Source organism: Chrysemys picta, chromosome 13, assembly GCF_011386835.1.
Source record: "Chrysemys picta bellii isolate R12L10 chromosome 13, ASM1138683v2, whole genome shotgun sequence".
NCBI lineage: Eukaryota > Metazoa > Chordata > Testudines > Emydidae > Chrysemys > Chrysemys picta.
This window is the reverse complement of record NC_088803.1, coordinates 43479417-43502859: the sequence shown is the minus strand read 5'-3', so window position 1 is coordinate 43502859 and position 23443 is coordinate 43479417. Positions and strand designations below refer to the sequence as shown.

General features: G+C 43.8%; 1 protein-coding gene across 18 annotated transcripts in view; it reads right to left on the bottom strand.

The window, feature by feature from the left end:
- The window catches only part of RBM38 (RNA binding motif protein 38), a 52465-nt gene that overhangs the window by 26432 nt on the left and 2590 nt on the right, over positions 1 to 23443 (bottom strand). For 5 of the 18 annotated variants that reach the window (XR_010592296.1, XR_010592298.1, XR_010592291.1 and 2 more), the window contains exon 4: positions 6560 to 7433. The exons of 2 other annotated variants lie outside the window; for them this stretch is intronic. Coding sequence is in view for 2 of the 16 variants with exons in the window: in XM_005305837.5 (XP_005305894.1) it covers positions 7133 to 7433 (301 nt within the window). In the remaining 14 variants the exon portion in view is untranslated. Of the gene's footprint in view, positions 1 to 292; positions 382 to 5337; positions 15805 to 23443 lie in introns of those variants that run through there. 11 more of the 18 variants (XR_010592299.1, XR_010592293.1, XR_010592294.1 and 8 more) reach the window with 5 other exon arrangements.

Here is a 23443-nt window from a genome sequence, read left to right as displayed (position 1 = left end):
AATGAGAACAATGGCAGGAGCTCTAGTGAACACAGGATTTTAACCATCCAACTGGTCAGGCTCCTGCATTTACAGCTGTGTGCACAATCATCATAACTGTGAGTGCAGGTTTGCGTGAAAATTAGGCACACAATTGGATGCACATTTCTAACAAGTGTGGGCCTCAATCTCCTTCCCACACTCTTTCTCCTTATCTGAGACAGACGCTTCCCTTTGCCAGAGCTACCCCTGCTCTAGTTCCTTTGAGTGCATAGATCTATTTTGATATTATTATTGGAGGTGGTGTTGTTACCAATAGACTCAAGCGCCAAATTCAGATCTTGAGCCAGATGCAAATGTCAAACACCCCCAGTTTGGGATCGGCTGTGTGGATTCAGCTCTCTGTAATAAAAGAAGGGTCGTTTGTGAAATTCAGATTTCCAATTCCTCCCCTCCTCCATGCTCCCTCTCCCCAAGGCCAATTACATCATTTGCGCCCATCCTCGTTGATTAGTATTGTAACCACTGGAAGAAAGGCTGAAAAGTTCCATGTCAATAAATAAAAAATAAAAGGTGGGTGAAGCTGGCATGAGAAGAGAGGTGTAATCCTCGCCTGCAGTGTTTCCCAGATAGGAGGGCTCAGCCCTTCAGCTCTGTTTTCAATAACAAGGCAGGCTTCCCCCGCCCCCCCCCCCCCGCCCCCTACCAAGTAATGCTCATATCATCATTCTAAACGTGTGTACTACAAGGATTTGAAAACTTGCACAGCCTAGATTACCATTTATAGTTGTTTATTATTCAGGTCACAGGAAGAACCAATTTCTATTGTATCACAGGAGGATTTTTTTTTTTTTTTTTAAGTTTAGGAAATTTTCCACCACCGCCGTAGCTGGCGAGCAGACACAGCACATCCATTTAAGTGCAAGTGCAGAGATAACAGCAGCCAGCCATTCTATCAGGCTGAACAGAAACTTTTCCAGGAACCATCTAGTAAAACACATGACTTCCCCCCCTCTACCCCCCCTTGACTATATCCTGATATATGGCAGCCATTCACTGGGCACCATGCAACAGAGTCAGTTGACTTTGTTATTCAACCTATTTTAGGGATGGTTTTTAATCCGGGCTTTTTTTTTATTTAAACAAGGGAATCTCTACGTTGGCAGGATTGAGGGAGGCACAAAGGACGGGAAAGCTAGTTCCAGCCAGAAAATGAAACAGATGGTGTTAGCATTCTTTGTATGTGTCATGGGGGTGAAAACATTACCATGCACTCAAGCCTAACGGGTAAACTGCAGCAAAAGCCCAGTTATCTCAGTTAATGTGCAAATAAATGCTCATCCTTTTCCCCTCTAGGCCTCACCCCTTTGGGCACTGGTCTCATAAGCTAAGCAAGGTTGGCTGTTCTCTGTGCTTGCCTGGGAGACGTCTGAGGAAGATTCATGGCGCTGTGGAAAATGAGATGAAGCTGCAGTAGGGGGGCACTCCTCTTCCCATGGAATCAATCTTGGACCCTGGTTCCAGTCAGATGAAAACAGGCACCATCTTGTGTTTTTCAATGAAATTGATAACCCAGGTCCTTGGCTCTTTGCACTCATCAAGGATCCCATGGTACTTAAGCTAGCATCCCACCCCCATTCATTCCATCTGGCCCTGATACTCTGATTCACTTCCTGCCCTAAACTATGTAAAGTTAAAATGCTATGGTGTTACACTTCTCAGCAGGCTCTGGTTGATCTGTGGGCAAAGCATTTTAGATAAAGACCAAACCTTCCACCTGCTTGTGCAAATATGGGTGGCTGCAGGCAAAAGGGATGCCTCCTTTTTCTGACGTAAGTGGTGGTATACCTCATCTACGGAGAAGTTAACGGGGTCCCAGAAAGGTTATGTGAACTCAAGAGACCTGACTCCCAGTTGCTTGTTCTAGTGGTAAGATTATAAACCACCTTACCCCAGCTGCTATTCCACATCTCTTCAGTCCCTTTGTCTAGGCTCTGGTCTTATGAAAGAAATTGCATCTATTTCTCTTGGGGTGACACCATGGGAGTCAAGGGCACTTAGCAGCTCCAGGACCTACTCAGTACCTCGCCCGATCAAGCCCCTAGCAACTAGAACACTGTGGGCAAATGGAACAAATTGGCTGATGTGGCTGCTGACTGATTTCACATTTAACTAACCACCACCATTGCTGACACTTCTCCACAGCACATCAGGGCTTCTCCCAAACCTCAGCCTGGTTTTCTTGGTCTCCCGAGTTCACAAGAGACCAGGGAATGGGTTAATGTGACTCTGCCCCTTTCTCTAGGGATTGCTAATACACCAGGGAGTGAGGAAAGCTATTCATTTAGTTGCAGCAGTCCTCTAAATGTTGCTAGGCTGATATGCAAACCCCAGGCCTCCAGCAGGAAACATTCAGTCTCCACAAGTGTCTGAACCCGATAAAACACGCTGGCCGGTGACTGTAGTGACTTCAGGCCACTGCCTTCACCAGGCAGTTTATCAAGAGCAGCAAATGTTTTAAAATGAGACTTAATGGCAGTAAACGGGTTGTTGGGTCAGCCCCCTTTGACCTCACATGTTAAATCGGGAGAGGTGCATCTTTCTTTAGTAAAGGAGAAACTCCAGTGGGATTTGAGTCTTGAGGGGGATGCCAGCCTACCGCTGGGAGAAATCTCATGAGAACAACTGAGCTCCCACAGTATGCAGCAGCTGGGACCGAAATATCATGAGACAAGCAGTGAGAGTTTGGTGCTGTTCAACCCAAAGCTTCGAACTGGCCTGGCCTCTAGGCCCCTGATCTGCTGCAAATACTGCACTGTTAGTCCTCCTCTCATACACACAGTGCACGTTACCACAGTCCACGAGCATGGTCTTATTTGAACTCCTGGATCGTTTTGTTGAATCCTAGGTTCAAAGAGTTTTTATGACTGAAAATTCCATCAGGTAATCCTGCCCCTCTCCCGCTCCCCTTAAAAGTCAGAGCTACAGCCATTTGTACCCACACGGCTCAAAGCTCACCCCTCTGAAGTCGCTAGTTCCTAGCCGTTTACACCAGGGATCTTTCATGTAAATTCTCAGGCATGTGACATTCTGACCTTGATCCTGGTGAGAAAGGAGAACTGCTAGGGGTCAAAGTGGGGAGGGAGCACAGAAAAAAAGGGTGCAGGAGGCCCTCCCTCTAACAGAGGGATCTAAGGGGCTTTTGGGGTCTAGCCTGTCACTGGGTGAGGGGAATGTTTTGTTCTCTTGATAAAGGCAAATACGCGGAAAAAAATCTTAGTGCAACCATCAAGTGTACTTTAATTCTCAGCATCCAGCAGCACTTGTCAACCCTGAGCATAAAGTAGGGCTCGTAAACTTCCCCAAGCAGCCTTGACCAAGTGGGGTAGCCCCTTAGCTCCACTTGAAAGTAGCCTCCACTGCAGCTTCTTCCTAGCATTGTCTTCTCCATGCACCCTCCACCCCTGCAGTCTTGTGGGCCCTCCCCATCCCCCATTTTAAAACTCCTATAGTACTTAGTGGTATGCCTCCAATTCCCATTAGTAAGCCAGCGTGCAAATACACACCTAGGATATTGCATCAGACTCCTCTCAGCGCTTTACAATGTCAAACAGCAGTTCAGTACCTGGTAAACAGATACACCCCCTGTCAGTCCTGCACACATTGCTCCTAGCTACTCTTGGATATGCTAGATGCCCTTGTTCATCTACAGCTGGAGCAGGCGAGCTTTAGTTGAACAGGCTACACAAAGTACAACTTGCCTCAGAGAGAGGAAGCTACTGTCCAGTTTCAGCCCTTAGTCATGAGCCCATTCAGATACATTGGTTCTAGGTTTCATCCCAAAGGACAGGGGAAGAGGGACAGTCATTCTTTTGGTGTGAAGCTTCCAAATGAGAGTTACATTAGAGACTGGGAATGTTCCAGGAGCTTGGCAGGTGTGTAGACTTTTCCTGTGCAGGACCCTGTAACAATCCAGAGGCTGAAACCTCTTATTCCTACATCAGCATTAGCAGATTGCCTTTTGAACCAGCCCCTCCAACGGAGGGATGGATCTAAGGGGGCTTTTGGGGTTCTAGCCTGGCACTGGATGAGGGAAATGTTTTATTGTCTTGATAAAGGCTAAACATTTCACTTTCCATTGTGTGGGTCACTACTCCGTTTCCACCTGGAAAGCTCTACAGGGTGGTTCATTGTTATTCCACCAAGCCACCGCTGGGTTTTCACAAACAGGGAGCTGGCAGCGTAGACAATTGTTTTGATGTGGCTTTTTCTAGAAATAAGCCTGGGGCAAAACTGATCTGGATCCAGCAATCTATTTCTATAATGGGCTGAATATTTATTGAAAGGGAGACATCTGGGTCAGTTTGCCCTTGTAACTATTGCTTCCTGTTTTGGGCACCTGTTAGGAAGTTGGAGGTAATGGGAAAAATCTCTTTTATTAAGCAAAAGGTACACTGTAGTACAGCTTTTTCATTCACAAATTAGTCTTCCTATTGGCTTCAGGGGGAGCTAGGTGAAGATCCTGGGGGAAGACAGACTACATTTAGCACTCCGCATACTGAATTCAAAGGAGCTTGGCTTTAGTGAAGAACAAGGAATGCTGACAAGAGGTGCAGGGAGAAAAAGAGGCACTTACACATCAACAGATTTGGGTTTTGTGACCACCAAAACCCTTGAACAAAAAAGGCTTGAGGGAGAAAAATATTGCTAAATAATCTGTTGCCCTTCTAGTATTTCTAAACTAGTGACTTCTCAGACCATGATCCTCCCCCCAGCGTAGAATCATATTGAGACAGTATTCATTGGGGTGCTGCGCTGTCACTACCACATAAAAGTCCTGGGGCAGCCAAGAACCTAATTACTTACACAAAAAAAGTTCTAATTTTATGCTTCTCTCCCCTGCCCCCTACCCTGAGTGAGCTGGAGCAATGCTGTATGAAATTTATCTGCAGCCTGAAACAACAGCAGTGACTAGAGTAAATCAATGTCTACTAGTCTAAAGGGGGTGTTTAGTCTGAAGCATAATAATAACAACCCTATAAATGTCAATATTGTTACCTATTTTACTGCTGAAAAGGTGTAGCAAAAACCATCCAGCTAGTCTAGGATAATGGGTGGGAGCTGGGATTGTGGGTAGAGTATCACCACTTCTTTTGCCCCTAACCTGACACTCCCACTAATGATTTTATGCATCAGAATCTTCTTAGCAGCAGCATGTGGTAGTGCTAAAACACAAGGATGGCTTAAGTCTTACTTTTTCAGTGACCAGCAATAGAAGAAAAAGTCAAGATAAGAAAAAAAAAAAAAAGTTCTTTGTAGATGTTTATAGAGGTGAAATAAAAGGAAAATTAAAACATGTTTAAATAGATTCATTTTATTTACTTTAAAAACAGTTTTTTTGAGGGTCAAAAGTTGAAAACCAAATTACTAAAGGAAATTCAAGGGGAAGATAAAATGGAACCATGTGGCCAACCTGAGGAAGGCTCAGGGCCCTAGAGCCACCTTGCCTGAGGGCACATACCAATCCCAGCGTGTCTGATTGAAGAGGCCCTCAGAAACCCAGCCCTTACACGAGACAGAATTTTGGATGGAATCAATTGTGCAAACTTCCATTAGAAGAAGTATGTGGTTTCTTTGCGATACCATGCAAACCCCCTCAGGACAATACTGATACTGCACTCCTTGTGAGTCTCCATTGCCTAGCACCTTGGTCATCATTTACATCAGCGTATTGTCGGCGAAAATGCTACCAGCTTAGAAAGGGAGCACTAAAGACCCACTTGACACTGGACTCAATGGACAACACAACCTACAGGGCAACTAAGGGCCAGGTGCCTTCCAGGCATGTGACTCCAATGGGAGTTGCTGGAAACTGTAGTTTGAATACAGAGAGGGGTCCAGGAGACTTGAAGGTGGCTCAGAACCGCTCAGGATCAAGTCCACAACAGCTGCAGGGTAAGGCCCAGTGTATCCAATTCAAGTCAATTTCATCTGTGTCTTTAATACCATATTTATTTGGCTGGAGCATACAACATAGTATTGAGTGTTTTTAAAAAAAAAAAAAAAAAGTTTATTGCTCCTCCTTGTAAAAATGCACTTATCCTATGTGGTCTGTTGTCTCTTTATTTGGCTGTTGTACCATAGGCATAAAAAGGTTACATTTACTCATTTGTTCAAATATGTAAAAAAAGATTTTAATCCATTCCTGACATTCTCCTAAACTTTGCCAGCCAACAGCCTGAAAACTCTGTCTAACTTTGACATAAATACTGTCCATTTCTCCATAAGTTGCAGCATTATAACAAAAGATCTATCATAGTAGACAATAGGTTCAGTATTCGAGGTGGGGGGGCTTTGTTTGATTTTTTTTGCATTTTAAAAATATACCTAAGTCTGAGATAATCTTAAGAGTAAGAATTACAATAAGAAAATATTACAGTGCGTTGACTAAAGGAATATTCTGCTTTCCTTAAAGCCAATATTCCCTTTTGCATGTTGAAGTGATTCAGCAATTACTTAGGAACTTTTACCTACGTACAATAATTTAGTAAAATGAGAATTAAACAAGGCAGATACTTACTACTATTCTTCTGTCTGCAATTCACAGCTCATGCGCATAAAATCGCAATAAATATTAAAAAATAGTTTTCTTCTTTTTTCTGTAAGGCATCTCTGAGTATTACAAAGTTTTTGTACAACCAAAAAATACGATTGCTTTTTATCCATGTTCTCCGAGTACCTTGTATACCTCAACAGTAAATGAGAGGATTGCAGATCTGATTTCGGGAGGGGAAGGGGAGTAGGAAACAACTGATGGATGGGGCAAGGGAGAAGGAGGGGGAGTGAGAAGATGACAGGTAATGGAAGCAGATCACTAAGTGTGCAAGAAATTGTAGTTTTCCTTTTAACATTTCAGTCAATTTAAGTCCATCTTCAAGACAATATTTGCCCTGATTGAAAGAAAACTTACCGGAAGTCCTTTTCCATGAGCGTAGTCAGACAGCAAGGGTTTAGGTTCGTCCTTAACACTATAAATAGCTTAGGTATTCGTATGCACCTAGTAAGGTTGGGTGGTTTTGTTTTCTGCTTTTTTCGTTTGTATCCTTCCACTGTAAAAAGATTGTCCTACATGGCGAACGCATGGGCAGGGCCCTTACTGCATTCGGTCAGGCTGCAGCTGTTGGGGCTGATACTGAACAAAAGCCGTGGTGTGCGCTGCCGGATTGCTAGCTGTGATGGGCTGCTGAACTGCGCTCGTGTAGCCGTATCCCACAAACCCAGCAGCAGGAGAGGCGGCGTAGGGGTACTGGTCGTAGGCAGCGGTGGTGTACTGGGAGTAGGCTTGGCTCGCAGAGGTGTAGTCTATGTAGGGAGATGTGATAGACTGCACGGGGGTGGGGATGACCACGCTAGGCTGAACGATAGCTTGAGGGTAAATATAGTGAGGGGTGAGCCTGTGGAGTCAAACAGATAGAAAGTCAGTCAGGTTCCCCCCACCAAAAATAAACTAAGTGCACTGATAACAGAAGTGCTGCCTGCCAACACCATCCAGGTGCTGGGGTGCCAGCGTAATTAAAAGGTGAGCACAATTAAAGAAAGGCAAATCCTGAAGGTTAGAAGTAGCACAAGGTGAAGCTTATACTGTGGGTACTTAGCTGATCCTTATCCTCCCTTATCTCTGCTCCTCTAATCTTGACTCATGCCCCTTCCGCTACAGTATCCTCCACTGAATCTTAATGACAGGGGGAAGAAACTGGGCTTGGAGTTCTCTAGGGAGAAAATCCCTCCTCTTCACTTAAATAGTTCTCGCCGGCTTCTCCCTGAAAAGGTCTTGGGACCTCTCTAATGTTTTCCGTCTGCCCCATCACCTTGCTTTCTCTCACTTCTCTGAACTTCCCCTCCACTGTGTTGCTGTCTCCTTCAGCAGCTCCTCCCCCTGGTGTCCTTAGAGCCATATTCTTGGTCACCACCTCCTCTCCCAGGGTGATCTCATCTACTCTCCTGGCCTCTACCCTCTCCTCTATGCTGGTGACTCACAAACCTTCTCCACCCAGTGAGTGCATCCGACTCCAGGATGGCATGCTGGCTTGTTGCCAACTCAAGTTAAAAACCACAGCCCAGCTTCAGCCTTCTGACTTCCTAATCCCTCTGCGCTTTCCCCACCACTGCACTTCCCAAGACACCATTAAAATGGCATGATCTCCTCTTCCTGGGGAATTCCTCTATAAACGGGGATGTGAGGCTATTCACCCCTAAGCCCCTATCAGGATGGTTTTATTACGCAAGGACTGATATCTCCAGGATATAATCAGAGTAAAGGGCTTCCAGGTTTAACATGCCAGCTTATCGTTTACAATATATTTACACTGGTGTTTCCACAATGCCAGGCTGCTTGGGCGAACAGCTACGTGGTGATTATTGTAAAACATGAAACGTAATTCTGTTTGCTTTCCTTTGAGTAATACTTCCCAGCAGTTACCATGTCAACAACCTGCTGCCCCCCCAAAAACAAGCTGGGACTTGCGTTATTTTCAGTATTTGTGACCTTTCTGCTGCTTCTCTTTCTGCTAATGGTGTACCTAACTGGATCGTCAAACAAAAGAGCACAGATGACAAAGAGGAGCTGCCTAGCTTTACACAGTGCTAACCTCCCTTGGAAAAACAGACTCCCTGCTGCGGGGAAAACCATTCCCTGGACTGGACTTAAGGCTCCATTTCATGATCAGTGCTGGGCCCCACTTACATAAGACAGCTAAGGTCTTCTACTGTGAATGGGAATCCAAACTTCAGAGTGAACCTCGTATCACCATCTAGCTGCCTACTCAACCAGCTCAGTCCCTATGTATTCACTCTGCACTTTCAATTGGATACTGTATTCTTCACTTCCTGTCCTAAATTGTGGTGCTGCTGTATACTGTTAAACAGCTGATCTGTCACATCCTGGACGTGGCTGTATTGCTAAGCAGAATTTAGTGATGCTCTCCTAAGACCCTTTGGGATGAAAATAATCTGAGATTATTCATACAGGAGCTCCTATTGGTGAGCTAAAAGCTGCTGACTACAAAGAAGCCAAAAAAAAAAAAAAAGCGGAAAATGCTGGGTCTCAAACTGTGGGCAAGACTGCGCAAACCTGAAAAGATATCTGAACATGCAAACTGAACTGGCCCACACAAGGGATGTAAGATGTCCAAGAATCTGCAGGTACAAGTGACGTTGGTCTAGACCAGTGGTCTCCCAAGTGCACAAGAGGACCCCAGGGGGTGCGCAAGAGGACCGGCTTTTTTTTTTTTTGGTTGCTTAGTCAGTTCAGGCAGGAGTCCGAGTGGCTTTTTTTGTTTGTTTTTGGTAGAGCTGGCGCGGCAGGGGGTGCATACTCAAAATATTTTACTGATAGGGGTGTGCGGTCAAAAAAGTTTGGAGACCACGGGTCTAGACAATTCCTGATTTTGCATGTAAAAACACTTCAGTGCACAAGATGGCTGCAGTTTCAGAGGCTGCTTGAGAAATTGTTGGCCCAGTGTATTTCTCTGCATGCCCAAAACTGTCTGCAGAAAAGATGACCCTTGAAAAAAAATAAAAGCCAAGATGAGTTTTTGTTACACCAAAAAACTGGCATTACACTAAACTTGTTACATGGAAATACCCTCTTCTGTTGCACCGACATATTTAAATAAGCCAATAAGGAGAACAAAAAAAACCCCACTAAGTCATTCAAAAAAAATGCAGTGTTTAAATTCTGCCAGAGAGATCTGGGGTAAAAATGTTCAGAAGTGCTTAAATGACTTAGGAGCATAAGTCCTATTTTCCAAAGTCTCCCATTGATCCAATTAAACTTAGGAGCCCAAGTACCTAAACCACTTTTAAAAATGGGACGGTCAAAAATGTTACCCTTGGCCAATAAGTCACTGAATCATCACAGTTAGAGGTGGAAAAGACCCATCAAACAATCTAACCCATTCTGCTGCGAGGACAGGACACAGTCCCCTGCAAGAAGATGTTTCATCAGGATTTGTGAACAACAATTCATTGGTTTGTGTCAGTTCCTCTGATCTTGCTTGTACTGGGCACTCTTCAGTACCCACTACACAGTTCTGTAACACCACTATACTGGAATCTATATAGAACAACTGGGATTGCTGTAAACTCTCCTCCTATCTAATTATTCAGTGCATGCTCCTGTTGGTCATTCTGACCATTAGAACATGGCAGAGCCTTTTCCATACCTGAGGCCCAGTTCAGGAATCTCCTGTAAGCAAGGGCTCATCTAAGCAGGGTTCTCAGGCTAACACTTCATTGTTTCCGAGCTAGATCCCTGGCTCAGAATGTGAACGGCTCATACCACCATTGCAGAGGCCCCCCAGCAACAGCTGCCTCAGGCGCTATAGTTATCAGCAAAGCAATTCAGAAACAGCACTACCCCTTGAAGAGAGCGGAGAGGCAGACTCGAGACTATTACCTCAAATCTCTGCAGGGCTAGGGACAGTCACAAATCCAGCGGTCAACCCACTCCTAGATCTACTGCATGAAGCAATAACCTCATGGCCTTTACGTCCATGAATGTCTTTATCCATATGGTGTCTCTAGAGGTCAGCACTCATCTAACCAAATAGAATAAAAGAAGAACTTGCTAGAAATTTCCTGTGGCCTTGGCTACACTGGCAATTCACAGCGCTGCACTTGCTGCGCTCGGGGTGTGAACTCCCCCCCCCCCCCCCCCCCCCCGAGTGCAGCGCTGTAAAGCGCCAGTGTAATCAGCGCCTGCAGCGCTGCACGCTCGCTCGCAGCACTGCAAGCTATTCCCTCGGAGAGGTGGAGTACTTGCAGCGCTGCGAGAGAGCTCTCACAGCGCTGGTGGCGCGACTACACTCGCGCTTCACAGCGCTGCCGCGGCAGTGCTGTGAATCCGCGAGTGCAGCCAGGGCCTGTGTCTTTTTGTTGGTTTTAATTCGGATCTGAATTAGGGTTAGGATGGAGTTTCAGGCTAAATCAGGGCTAAAGGCAAATCCACATACAATGGTGTTGAAATCTCACAAGCTCTTGCAAGGTTTCAGCTGTACCCAGCTCAGAACCAGGAACAAGGCCTTTTCTAGATCTGAACCTAATCTAGAACCATAAAGGTGGGTTCAGACTGGAAGATTTGAATCTAACCCAGAGGCAGGGTTCTGGTGCTGGCCCATCTCTGGGTTCAAAAAGTACTTTTTTAAATAGCTCTTTATATCAATATTAATCTTCCCCAAACCCCGTAAAGAATTAAACAGTTGCTCTCCCCTTTACTAGCCTGACAAAGTTAAAGAAGAGAGGGTCAGATCATCTCCCTAAATCTAACATTCTTCTATTGAGGAGTCCTCTTTAAAAAGTTTGCTTTCGAAGACGTGCTCCTTCCAGACGAGAGGGTGACCTGTAACCAACCCTCTTCCCTACCCATCCAAGTTATGGTCCATCTAATAAAATATTCCCAGTGTCTCTAGGGAAAGGGCTTGGTATGATTTTTTTTTTTTAATAAAGTGAATGCCTGTAAGTAATTGAATAATCCTAACTGTTACAAGTGCAACGAACAGTCCACACCAAACCCAACTCCCCCCACCCCCCAACAGGCCTTGTGTTTGCACTCACAATTCTGTGCACAGTCTTACCCACACATGCAAATTTACAAGTGCGCACCTAGAGGCTGTGGGTTGAGGCCCTTTTGAGCATTTGGCCATAAATATTCTCTTGTTAAAAACAGCTCTCCCAGGCACCTAGTAACTCACATGCAGAACTCTCGGCCAAGCTTCTGACATCTCCCACTGAGACCTAACTGTCCCCATTCCAACATATAAGCTCACTGAAAAGCATAAAGACGCGGAGTGGGATAGAAACCTTTGAAATGCCTTATGGATGTCTATGGGTGACATTTGTCCCCAGACATCAATTCTCTTTGCTGCATTCAGAACTAAACAGAGGTGCAGGAGAACAATCTTTCATACTGCAGAATTGCATGCTGTGTGTGTGTGCGCGCGTGTGTGTGCGCGCGCACACAACCTCCACATCTATTTCCTGGCCATTTGGCTGGATACACGTGCACTTTCCTAAGAGAAAGGGACCCAATCCTGCAAGGCATTGAGCCCACAACTCCCAATAACTTTGGTGGGAGCTGAAGGTGTTCAATATCTGGCAGGACTGGACTTAAAAACGCCCCACAAACCTCAAACAGCTTTATTTTCTCTGATCACTTAGCTACAGAACACTACAAACTTTTTTTTTAAAGTGTATTTCTTTAATTGTAGTTGACAAGATAAACTGGTCAATAAACAGATCGATGACACTAACTTTTGGATTATTTTCTTCCTCTTAGTATTTGCTTCTCTCAAATAGGACACTGTAGAACAAACAGTATTAAGACCCGAGTAGCATGTACTTCTGCACTTCATTTCCAAAGCCAAGCCCCAGCCCAGCACATGTACTAATGCATGCTAAACACCTTCTTTTATTATGTTCAAAAATCACACACAGCAACTCCAGGATCCAGTTCTATTTAAAGGGACCACTGGCAGTTTTTAATTGCAGCTAGACATTTCAATCAGGGTTATGCCAATTGGACTTTAATTGGCTGAGCAGACAGCAACTCATTTATTGATTAAAAACCACTTACAAACCCAGGTTAGGTCAGCTTTGATTACTAGCAACTACAAAGAAAACACAACAAAATCAAGTGCAACGTGATGAAGTTATCTGCTGGCTGGGCTTACTAGTCACAAGTGGTCTCAAGCTATATTTCCAGATTTTTAAGGAAGACTGTTCATAAGCCTTTTAAAGCTTTGCTGAACGCAATTTGCATTTGACGTCCATCTTTTCTGTAAGTAGCAACCATCCATGATCCTGGTAAAAATGGAACAAAAACTGTGTAGTTCATCAAAAGCCTTTTTGGATAATTTAATTACATTTTGAAGTGGTATTTTAAGATTCTTATTCTCCTGCTGTGGAATTCTGTCATCTGGGTATGTCAATTTAGTTTTGAAAAATATAGGTCAATCAGACTCTAGGGCCTCCCCAGAAGTTCTGAAAGCCAGAAGAGAACTTATCCAGAATACACCGTGTGATTACAAAATGTCAAGTGATCAGCAATTGTCATCACACATCAAAGTCATCCTGTGAATAGCAACAATACGAGATGCTTCAGAGTATTATGATTAATCATTGGTAGAGGCCACAAACACTTGGAGAACACAATGAACAACATGGTCAAACCTAAAATTAGAATCATTGGTGCCTGCTGGAGAGACTCAAGGGCTTTGCTTTGTGCCTTTGGCCAAAGGCAGCGTGAGATGGCTGGCGATCAGAATCAAGGCGCTAACCCAACGTTCCTAACTATGTGGCACGACGCCACACCTGCCCCAATAGCCAAAATTAAAAGACAATAAGAGAAACGGTTCTAGAGCCATCGGAGGAGGACACAGACTTAGCTTTTGATATTATATTTTGCAGAATAAAAATAACAGGATGAATATAGCTTGTTTGCAATTCAGTTCATGCTAGAAACACTTTATATATTTGAACATTTTAAGGCTGGCTTAAATGTAAGATACATTTGATTGGAAGCTGCATCTTTACTCTGTTCAATACATTCAAAACAGGCTTTAAAAACAAAAAACAACCCTATAGAGAATGTGCTGACTGGGTCATTTGGCCTTTATGAGGCTTACCTTTAAGAACTCCAGTTGCTGGATTCTCCCTGAGAGCACTTATAGTCACACCCACACACCCTGTTAGCATCGCTACTGTAGGATGCAGTGCTCAGAATACTGTAGGTTGGGTTTGTGTTAGGCAGCTAGCTGGTGGCGGCATTCTGAGGGTCATCCAGGAAGGAGGCAAGACAGCTAGGTGACTAGCCGCTCATGCTGCTAGGGAAGAGTGCCGACTACGTTGTGTGCTGCCCAGGACTCTCTCCCTTCCCAACAGCTCTCCACAACAGCAAGCAGGCAGGACTCTTCTAAACCCTCGCAGTCCCACTGCCACCAGCCACGCAGCAGGATTGCTACAGGGCCATTCGGTGTGCTGCACAGATTTAAGAGTAGAGGAGATGGGCTTAGGGGGAAGCAGCGAGGAAGATGGGTGGCTCTTTTGCTCCCACATCCTGCTCAGCTCTAGCTCCCAAAGAAGCCATGAAGTTGGCTTTGCTTGGTTGCTTTAGGAAGAGGGTAGCCCGACTGCTGTTTTTCACCATCCTCGCCCTTCTCGAGGAACAGCCTTGCCACACAGCCCTTTGTACACAGACCAGAAATACAAAGGTAGGCCATACAGTGGGCCTCCTGTTCGACCTTGACAACATCCCTATAAATAAGACAAATCCCTCATCCTGTGGGGGGGACAACAGTGCTGCCGAAGCATTGAAAGAATCAGCAGTATGTGCGAAGATCACGTCAGAGGCATGAGCCTGCTTTGGAGGTTTAGCACAAGTTGCCAAGTTGCCTATTGCTTGAGTACACCACGTACAGGGCACCTGGCAGCAAGATCAGCACATGAGTGATACTGGCCAAACAGCCTCCTTATTTCTTGAAGAAAAAGGAAAAACAAGGCCCTTGGTGTTTGCCAACAAGTGCAAGCGTAAGACATCTGACCACTGGAACTGGGTCTCTATTTTCATTCCGGCTGCTCAGCAGCTAAGAGACATGTTTAAAGGATAAAGCCCTTTGGGTTCAGTGCGTTGAAAGGTGCTAGTCTGAGCACCCTGCAGACTGAAGTCATTGTTCTAAACAGTACTGAAGGCTTCCCTGCCATCCCATACCCGTGCCATCTCCTGGCTCTGGGATGCCAATAGGCCTCATACTTTTAGTAGCAATAGATACCTCCACTGAGATCACCACACTGCACTAGGTGCTGTACGAATACCTAGCAAAGGACAGTCCCTGCTTTAAAAGTTTACAGCTTTTAAAGACTGTATAATTCCTATTGTACAAATGGAAGACCGAAATATAGGCCCTGGACCATCAAGCACTCATGTAAATGGGACTACTCCCAGGGTTAAAGTAAAGCATGTGTGCAAACATTTGCAGGATGGGGGCCTATGTGCCTCACTCAAGGCCACACAGGAAGACTGTTGGAGCTAGGAATTGAACTCACATATCAGGAGTCCTAGTTCAGTGGGACAAAATTGTCCCTCCTCTCCGACGTGGAGCTGGGAAAAAAACCCCACCATCTTCAGGGTGAAGCACAGTTCAGATATACTTTAGTCTCTGGTTTCTCTGTTGTGACGGCCAAGGATTTCCAACTTCAGTGGAGATTTTGTAGGCATCTGTCCACCAGGAATTCGACATTGACCAGCAACCTCATTCCACATAGGCCACCAGAACAATCTTCAGATGGTAACAACCAATTCGTCTCTACTGTCGTGGGTTGGATTGGAATCGGTGACCTGACACCACACTTCTGAACCCTCTAGTCTCCTACATAAAGCTTGTTAAAGTTAGCACTGAGAAAGGAAGTCTAGGACCGCTCTCTTACTTCAACGTCTTCTGTGCCACTAACTGGTTATTTTTGCCCTTTCCAAGTGAGATCCAAACAGAGATAGATATTCTACAAATGCTTCAACAATAATTCTCTCCTTACATGTATATGATTTGCCTTAGGTACCCTCTAGGCGGCCTTAAAGATTAGCAGGTGTTTCATTGCAACTCATTTGCCTTTAACAAAATCAAGGCGCATCTTAGGAAAACTCCCTTTGGTCTCCTCTTCTGTCTTACGCTCTTCCTCTTAGGTTCAGCAAGAAGATTTACACAGCAATCAAAGCAAGCTCAGCATGTCAGTAACTGTGTTTACTGCTTCCTTGTTGGGATTATGCTGTCAACACTCTGGGAGAAAACCAGGAAACATAAGAAAGGCTGTACTGGGTCAGACCAAAGGGCCATCTAGCCCAGTATCCTGTCTACCGACAATGGCCAATGCCAGGTGCCCCAGAGGGAGTGAACCTAACAGGCAATGATCAAGTGATCTCTCTCCTGCCATCCATCTCCATCCTCTGACAGACAGAGGCTAGGGACACCATTCCTTACCCGTCCTGGCTAATAGCCATTAATGGACTTAACCACCATGAATTTATCCAGTTCTCTTTTAAACTCTATTATAGTCCTCGCCTTCACAACCTTCTCAGGTAAGGAGTTCCACAAGTTGACTGTGCACTGCGTGAAGAAGAACTTCCTTTTATTTGTTTTAAATCTGCTGCCTATTAATTTCATTTGATGACCCCTAGTTCTTGTATTATGGGAATAAGTAAATAACTTTTCCTTATCCACTTTCTCCACATCACTCATGATTTTATATACCTCTATCGTATCCCCCCCCTTAGTCTCCTCTTTTCCAAGCTGAAGAGTCCTAGCCTCTTTAATCTCTCCTCATATGGGACCCGTTCCAAACCCTTAATCATTTTAGTTGCCCTTTTCTGAACCTTTTCTAGTGCCAGTATACCTTTTTTGAGATGAGGAGGCCACATCTGTACGCAGTATTCGAGATGAGGGCGTACCATCGATTTATATAAGGGCAATAATATATTCTCAGTCTTATTCTCTATCCCCTTTTTAATGATTCCTAGCATCCTGTTTGCTTTTTTGACTGCCTCTGCACACTGCATGGACATTTTCAGAGAACTATCCATGATGACTCCAAGATCTTTTTCCTGACTTCTTGTAGCTAAATTAGCCCCCATCATATTGTATGTATAGTCAGGGTTATTTTTTCCAATGTGCATTACTTTACATTTATCCACATTAAATTTTATTTGCCATTTTGTTGCCCAATCACTTAGTTTTGTGAGATCTTTTTGAAGTTCTTCACAGTCTGCTTTGGACTTAACTATCTTTAGCCGTTTAGTAAGGGCTACATGCCAGCATCACTGACTGGGATGGGGAGAGGAGTGGAAAACATGTACACAATAGGACCTGAGGCTATTACTACTAGCCACAGAAGTGGCACAAAAGGCTACCAAAACCACTGGAGAGAATGAGAAGTGGTTAAATCAAAGAGATCAATGATTTCCCACTTAACCTCATTTTGAAAGGCTAGGCAATTTAGGGGTGGGGGAACATTAAACCCATATGGCTCAGCAATATGTCATTACTTTATGAGGCTGACAAGATAACCAAGCTGTTGCATCTTGATGTTATGATGATGCAAAAAAACCACAACACCCGCTAGAAAATGGATTGTAGTAGAGGAGAAAAAACCCTCAGTAAGATCCAGGAAAACAGATCCCACAGAATGCAACAGGTGGAAAAAGAGACAGGAGACGCCACCCACACCTGCTCCCAGGATGTACAGCTAGTGCAGAGGTATGAAAGAGGTGACAAACACGTGGTGAGCACATCCCCTAACAAAGATCTAATCCTCCTCTCTCAGCTCAACCCACAATGTGAGATCAAAACCCAGTTGTGCCAGGCTGAACATGACCACAGCCTTATCCTCTACATCTTGCTTCCTCCACACCCAAGAAAACCCCCCAAAGAGACGCTCTAAAGGACAAGAAATAGTTCTGGACAAGCAGGCTTAAAAATACTCAAGCAACAGAGCTGAAGGAAACATCTCGACAAAACAAGAATCACATCACAGTGAAGACAAAGAAAAACTCTCAGACTTGGAAGTCTCACCATGAGATCTCAGGTATACAGCAATCTCTTGTCTTCCAATGTAACACAGATACAACAGAATATACTGATGGTAAAGAAATAATGTACTACTTTGTATATCTATATACCAAAGGAGTGCGAGTGCTAGAAACATTAAGTCTTAGAACACCCCATGAGGTAAATATTATCTTCAAATTACAGATAGGAAAACAGAAGCATAAAGAAGTCCACTTTCGGGTTCACAAGAATGCTGCCTTTTGCTGAATACTTCCAACCCTCCACTGCAACTGAAAGAAGGCCAGAGCCTGAAGAAGTCTCTTTAAATCCTCCTAAGACCCCCAGGTAGCGCTGGTTGGGGGGAAAAAGTTGCAAAATATTTAGAAGTATTGTTTCAGACGGGATCAAAATTGACCTTTTTAAATTTTGCATGTTTCCACCTTTAATCAAAAAGTCATCATTAACTTTTTTTTTAAATCAAAATCTTTAATTTACCAAAATGTTTTTGGTAAATTAAAGATTTTGATAAAACACTGTTTGAGTGGTTAGATTTTGGGAGGGAAGGCTGGGGATAAAAGGTTGTTGTTTTTTTTTGGTCCCAACAAAAGAGAGATGAAACTTCTCAAAAAAGTTAAATTACCCTTTTCCTCAAAATGTTTCAGAGAAAAAAAAAAAAGTTTACATTCAAAAGATTTTGGTCAGTTCTACTTCCAAACCTCCTTGACCTCAACTATCCAAGACAGTTCTTTCTTCCTGCTTCCAAAACCTATTGTGAAGGACCAGGTGGTGGAATGCCTCCCTTTGCACCATGTTTCCACCTATTCCAAAGCTCCCTGTCTGCATCTGTGCGTATAGTGAGTCTTGCGCAACTTGCATGCAAACACTGCCAAAGACGTAGAACAGGTGGAGGCTCAGTACATTTGTGTTTCAGGAGTGCTGGAACGTGTAAAGGCAGCTCCAGAGGGCTCGCTAGGGTCATCCAGGATCCAGCTGTCAGATTTGAGGGAGTGCGGAATGGATGGCTCAGGGGTTAACCATGCAGTCCTGAGCCTTTCATCTCTAGTTTAACAGATTAAATCCAGCCCAACTATGTAGTGATCAAAAAAGTCATTGCCAAGTCTGACGGCCTCTGGAAAAAACAAGTTCTTGATCTGAGTATAATTCAGGAGTGAAGAGCTGTCCTTGCTGCAAAAATCACTACCAGGGCTGCTAATTAGATAGCCCTATTGGTATCCTCAGCATGAATTTATTAGGGCTGCATTCATCACACTTTCAGTACCTGCTTTGAGCAAGTTTTCAGGGCACAATACTGAAGACACCCTGTGTGCCTTGCACCCAGTGTAAATACTACATCAGAATGGTTGCATCTTGCACCCACTTAGCCCAGGTGTAAGCCTCTACACAAGGTGGGAGGGCTCAGTTCTCCACTGCTAAAGACTGCCCTCACGCTGGCGAGAATCAAGAGTAATTCCACTGAAGCCATTACGTCAGTATGAGAGGAGACCAGCCCCTACTCTCACATTTAAGAGTGGGGGCAGAATTTATATTCTAGATTAGACTGACTCTTACAGTGACTTAGTGGAGTAGCTCAGAGTGTAGTGGAATAAAGAATTTGGCTCATGAAACAGGCCAGACACTGCCTTGTGCTTTGAGCAGTCATCTACCCCCGTGCAAAATAAGCACAAGATGCTATCAGATGAGAAGGGCAGTGTTTACGCATTCACTTTGCACTAGTGAAAGCAACCACACAAGATGCCGGGTAATGATGAATTGGGCCCAACAGAACGGAATGGTGCTCGAGTGCACTCTGAATCTTTGTTCCTTTCATACACAGGTCTCAGACAAAGTGGTAAAGCAGTACAGTGTAGGTGTGTATTTACAGGCATTCAGTTCAAGAGGAGCCTTTCTGACTGGCAGTTGTTTGGCCTGTGCGTCAGCCATGCTTGGGAATTAACAGCTGAAGCCACTTGGATTTGACTATTTCTTTGGAAATCTCCCAAAAAGCTTTCATGTTACTGGCACAGACAGACAACAGGTGCTGCGAGAGCCACCCCACAGGAGCCGCTTGTGACTGACAGAGCAGCCTGGGGTCTTGCAGCAGGGTGTTTTTTGATGAGTCGTACAACAGGAAGCCAGAGCATGGGGAGGCACCACAGTAAGGAATGTGTGTGACTTTTAAAACAGCAAAACCACAGAGAAGAGAAGAAAATTTCTTTTTATTTGCACCCCAATTGAACGGCATTAAGGATAACAACTACCAAGGGACTTTCTTCACTTCCTGGTTGTAGCAGCAGATTGTGAAAGAAACCGAAAAGATTTAACTCTTTCAAGGCAAAAGTGACAGCGGCCACACGCTGACCTGGAGCAAGCAGGCCCAACACAACTGGATGCGGTGTACTTTTTCCATTCACCTCTACCTTGTGTAGTCACTTACGGGAGTGCAAGCCAATCTGGTTTGGTAACATTTTACATCCACTTTGCATTGATATAAGCGACTTACACAAGGTGCAGGGCAATGGAGAATCAGGCTCAATAGCTGGCACCAGACCCACTTCGGACAGGTATTTTACTCAGTAGGCCACATCCTGCTGCATTAAACCACCTTTGTAATATTCCAACAGTGCAGAAAGCAGCCCTAAAGCCAGCTTACTCAGCCAAATAAAGATTCCCCCCCCCCCCACATAGAGGGCTCCATAGGTGGGGTAGAACATCTGTAGCAGTGCCTATGCCACACACTGCTGCTGACCAGAGCATGAGGCATGGCTAGGGATAGAGGATGTAGCCAGGGATTCCCTAGGCCCTGTTCTAGTTTATGCCAAATGATAGGCTGATGCACAGCAGCCCCTAGATCAGAGGGCCACAAAGGAGGACTTAAAGCCAGCTTTGCATACACCACACTGCAGCTGCCCCAAAGGTTTCTTGTCAAACAATCTACACAGTTGCCCCTCATTGCTTTTTATAAAGTCTCAGATGTTCTTGGGGAAAATTTTAAAGGGACACTATAGCAACAAAAACAGCTCCGATTGTTGCCTCACCACATGTTCTGATCATCTGGGTGCAATTTTATGTCTTCAAGTAATCATGCCCACAGATAACTGCAGACACAAATTCATGGAACTCAGACATCTAGCTTCCCGACTTTCCACAAACAAGATAGCCAATTGTGTCAATTCTATAAACTAAGCCTGTTAGTTGCAGGAACAATCGGTGGGTGCAAAATTGTGCCCATAAATTTAGAGTGCCTCTCAAAAATTAGGAAAATACTACTGTGCTTGTGTTATTGAAATCTTAGATTAGAATTTGGAGATTCAAAAAAAAAAAAAATCTAAGTTTGCTTTTCCCCTTTGTGTTGTTTATTTATTGATTAGCTTCGCTGCTTCAACAGAGTGAAGAGCACAGAAGCTGATTTAGTTTCACTTTCTGTTTTGTATGCACTAGCCTAATGCTGCAGCTGCATTTAGGTCCCCACCAGTGCCGGGAAAGGTTTAAATTTAAAGCTACCAAAAAGAATACCTTTCACGGTTATTTAGGGTTTTTAACCTGCATGAAAACACCTATTCATTTTAAGTTCAATAAGCTCCTGCCTCCCCCATCAGTCTGCATTTTGGGCCTTCGCTACTCAGCATGCTCTTCAGCAGGATTCTGAAGTTAGTTTTTTTTTTTTTTTTAAACTAGTTCATTGTGTAGCATTTAATAAATTATTCATTAACCACTTCATTGCTGTGTTCTGCGGCAGCATCTGAGATGCAGAGGACCGTAGCAGCAGTCTCTAAATCCCAGCATTCCATTATTGGAACATTAACACTTTAATAGGGATGTTTGTGAGTGGCACAGCATTGGAAGTGTGTTTTGCCCCTGTACCAAGTATGTAGGTAGCTTAGAAGCAGGTTACTTATTTAGGTAATATTTGTAAGTCACTGAATAGTAGACAAGCCAATTACCAAAGAGGGTGGGAGATGACTAAATTAAACTTAAAGTGAAAAACTGCGGCCTGATTCTATAAGCGTAATAGATCCAAAAATCCCACTGGCGTCAGATGAAGTTTTGGATGATCAAGAAATGCAGGATTGGACCCTAGACTGGCTTTTACTTTGCTGATTGCTTTGAAAGGACAAAATCAGAACGGACAGACTTTGTTGCTCAAATGAACACCTGACTTTGGAAACATAGTACAATTCATGGCACCAAGGTAAACTGTATGACTTTTTTGCCAATGCACGTTTCCTGTGATTAAATTATTGCCAGAATGCAGTGAAATTCTTGTTTACGGATGCTTGCAAATGAGATCTATAATCCCCTCCCTCTTCCTCCATCTCTTGGCAACTGATAAATAATTTGTAGTGCTCATTGTCATATGTACTAAATGTATCCCCGTTGGTTTTAATGATGAAACTGAGGCCTAAGAAATGGAACACTAACTGTAGATCACAATGAACACATTCAGTCTCACACTTCTTAATACGTGAAGCTAAAAGGAAGTTATAAAAACCTCTGCAAAAAAGAGCCTTTTGTTTGCCCCGCCTATATGGCTGAAATGGCTGTGCAGGGTGTCAGGGACAGAAATGACAAGAGAATGTTTGCATGAGTTAGGGCCTGATCCAAAGCCGACTGAAGTCAGTGGGAGCTTAGTTTGTTTCACTGCATTATTCTTCTCTTTACACTTCACATGGGGAGAGTCTTGTTGAGGGCAGTTTTTAAGATCCACATTAATTATGTGCTTGTGCACCCTTTAGAAAAGCCTCTAGCGTGCATGTGCCAGAAATACCAAGGTTACTAGTTGTCTCATCAGCTGAGAAAGCTGTTGTATTTCACATGCAAACAAAGCTTTAAAAAGACAAGACCAAAAAATACTGTCTACCTGAAACATTTCTGCTCTTCGCACCTCAGACGAAAGACTTCTTTTCACAACAGATGTTACTCCAGTCCTTCCAGCACAGACTTAACTATTTATGAAACCTAGCATGTTTTAACAATACACACTCAGCATATGGTGTGAGTACTATTATGGCAACACCGCCTCTTACATCCATACACTCGCTGGAAAGAGAATACCAAGGCAGTTGTGGGCCTATAGGTGTGAGGGGACAGGAATGAAAGAAGGAGACTATGAATTAAGGACAGGGAAGGAATGAAATATTGTTTAAATAAAAACGAGGTATATTGTCATATAAAGTTACAAAATGGCAGTGCTCAAGAACTTTAAGAAAATGGGTGCACTTTTTTGATGCTCTAAACAAAAACCCACTATCAAGATTCACTTTCTGAAATGATGTGAAAAAGAACGGCATCAATCATTAAACAGTTAAATGAAGGCAGTATGACAGTAGCTATTGTTCTCCTGAAGCACACTTGTATTTTCCAGAGCAGCTGCCAGATCCTATTAGATGTATAAAAAGGAGGACTTCTCGGACTGAGTCGGGATGGTATAAGCTATTGAAAACAGCAGACAAAAGCCCACTTTTACAGACTATTCAAGCCGTGTATAACATCTGTCCAGAATCAATTTTTGACCTAATGTTACTTTCATTAAGTATTAGACTTTGTTTCCAGTTCAGTTTGTCTCCCTGACTAAAATGGTACCCCAAATGTGATTCCATGGGAAACAAGATGGAGAGAGTAGATCTTGTGCAAAAAGCATGCTATGGAACATGTTATTTTCTTGACTGTTTTGACACCTTAAATAATATTATGACAAGAAAAATACATGCCACTTATTTGGATTCTTCTGCATTCTTTGAATTGCCAAAGAAGCAAGAAAACAGATTACAAAACAAACCTCTCGTGATTTATGAAGACTGATTTGCTGATGCTGAAAAGAGGATCTTTAGGAGTCATATGAAAACTGAAAATTAAAAAAAAAATAAAATGCTACA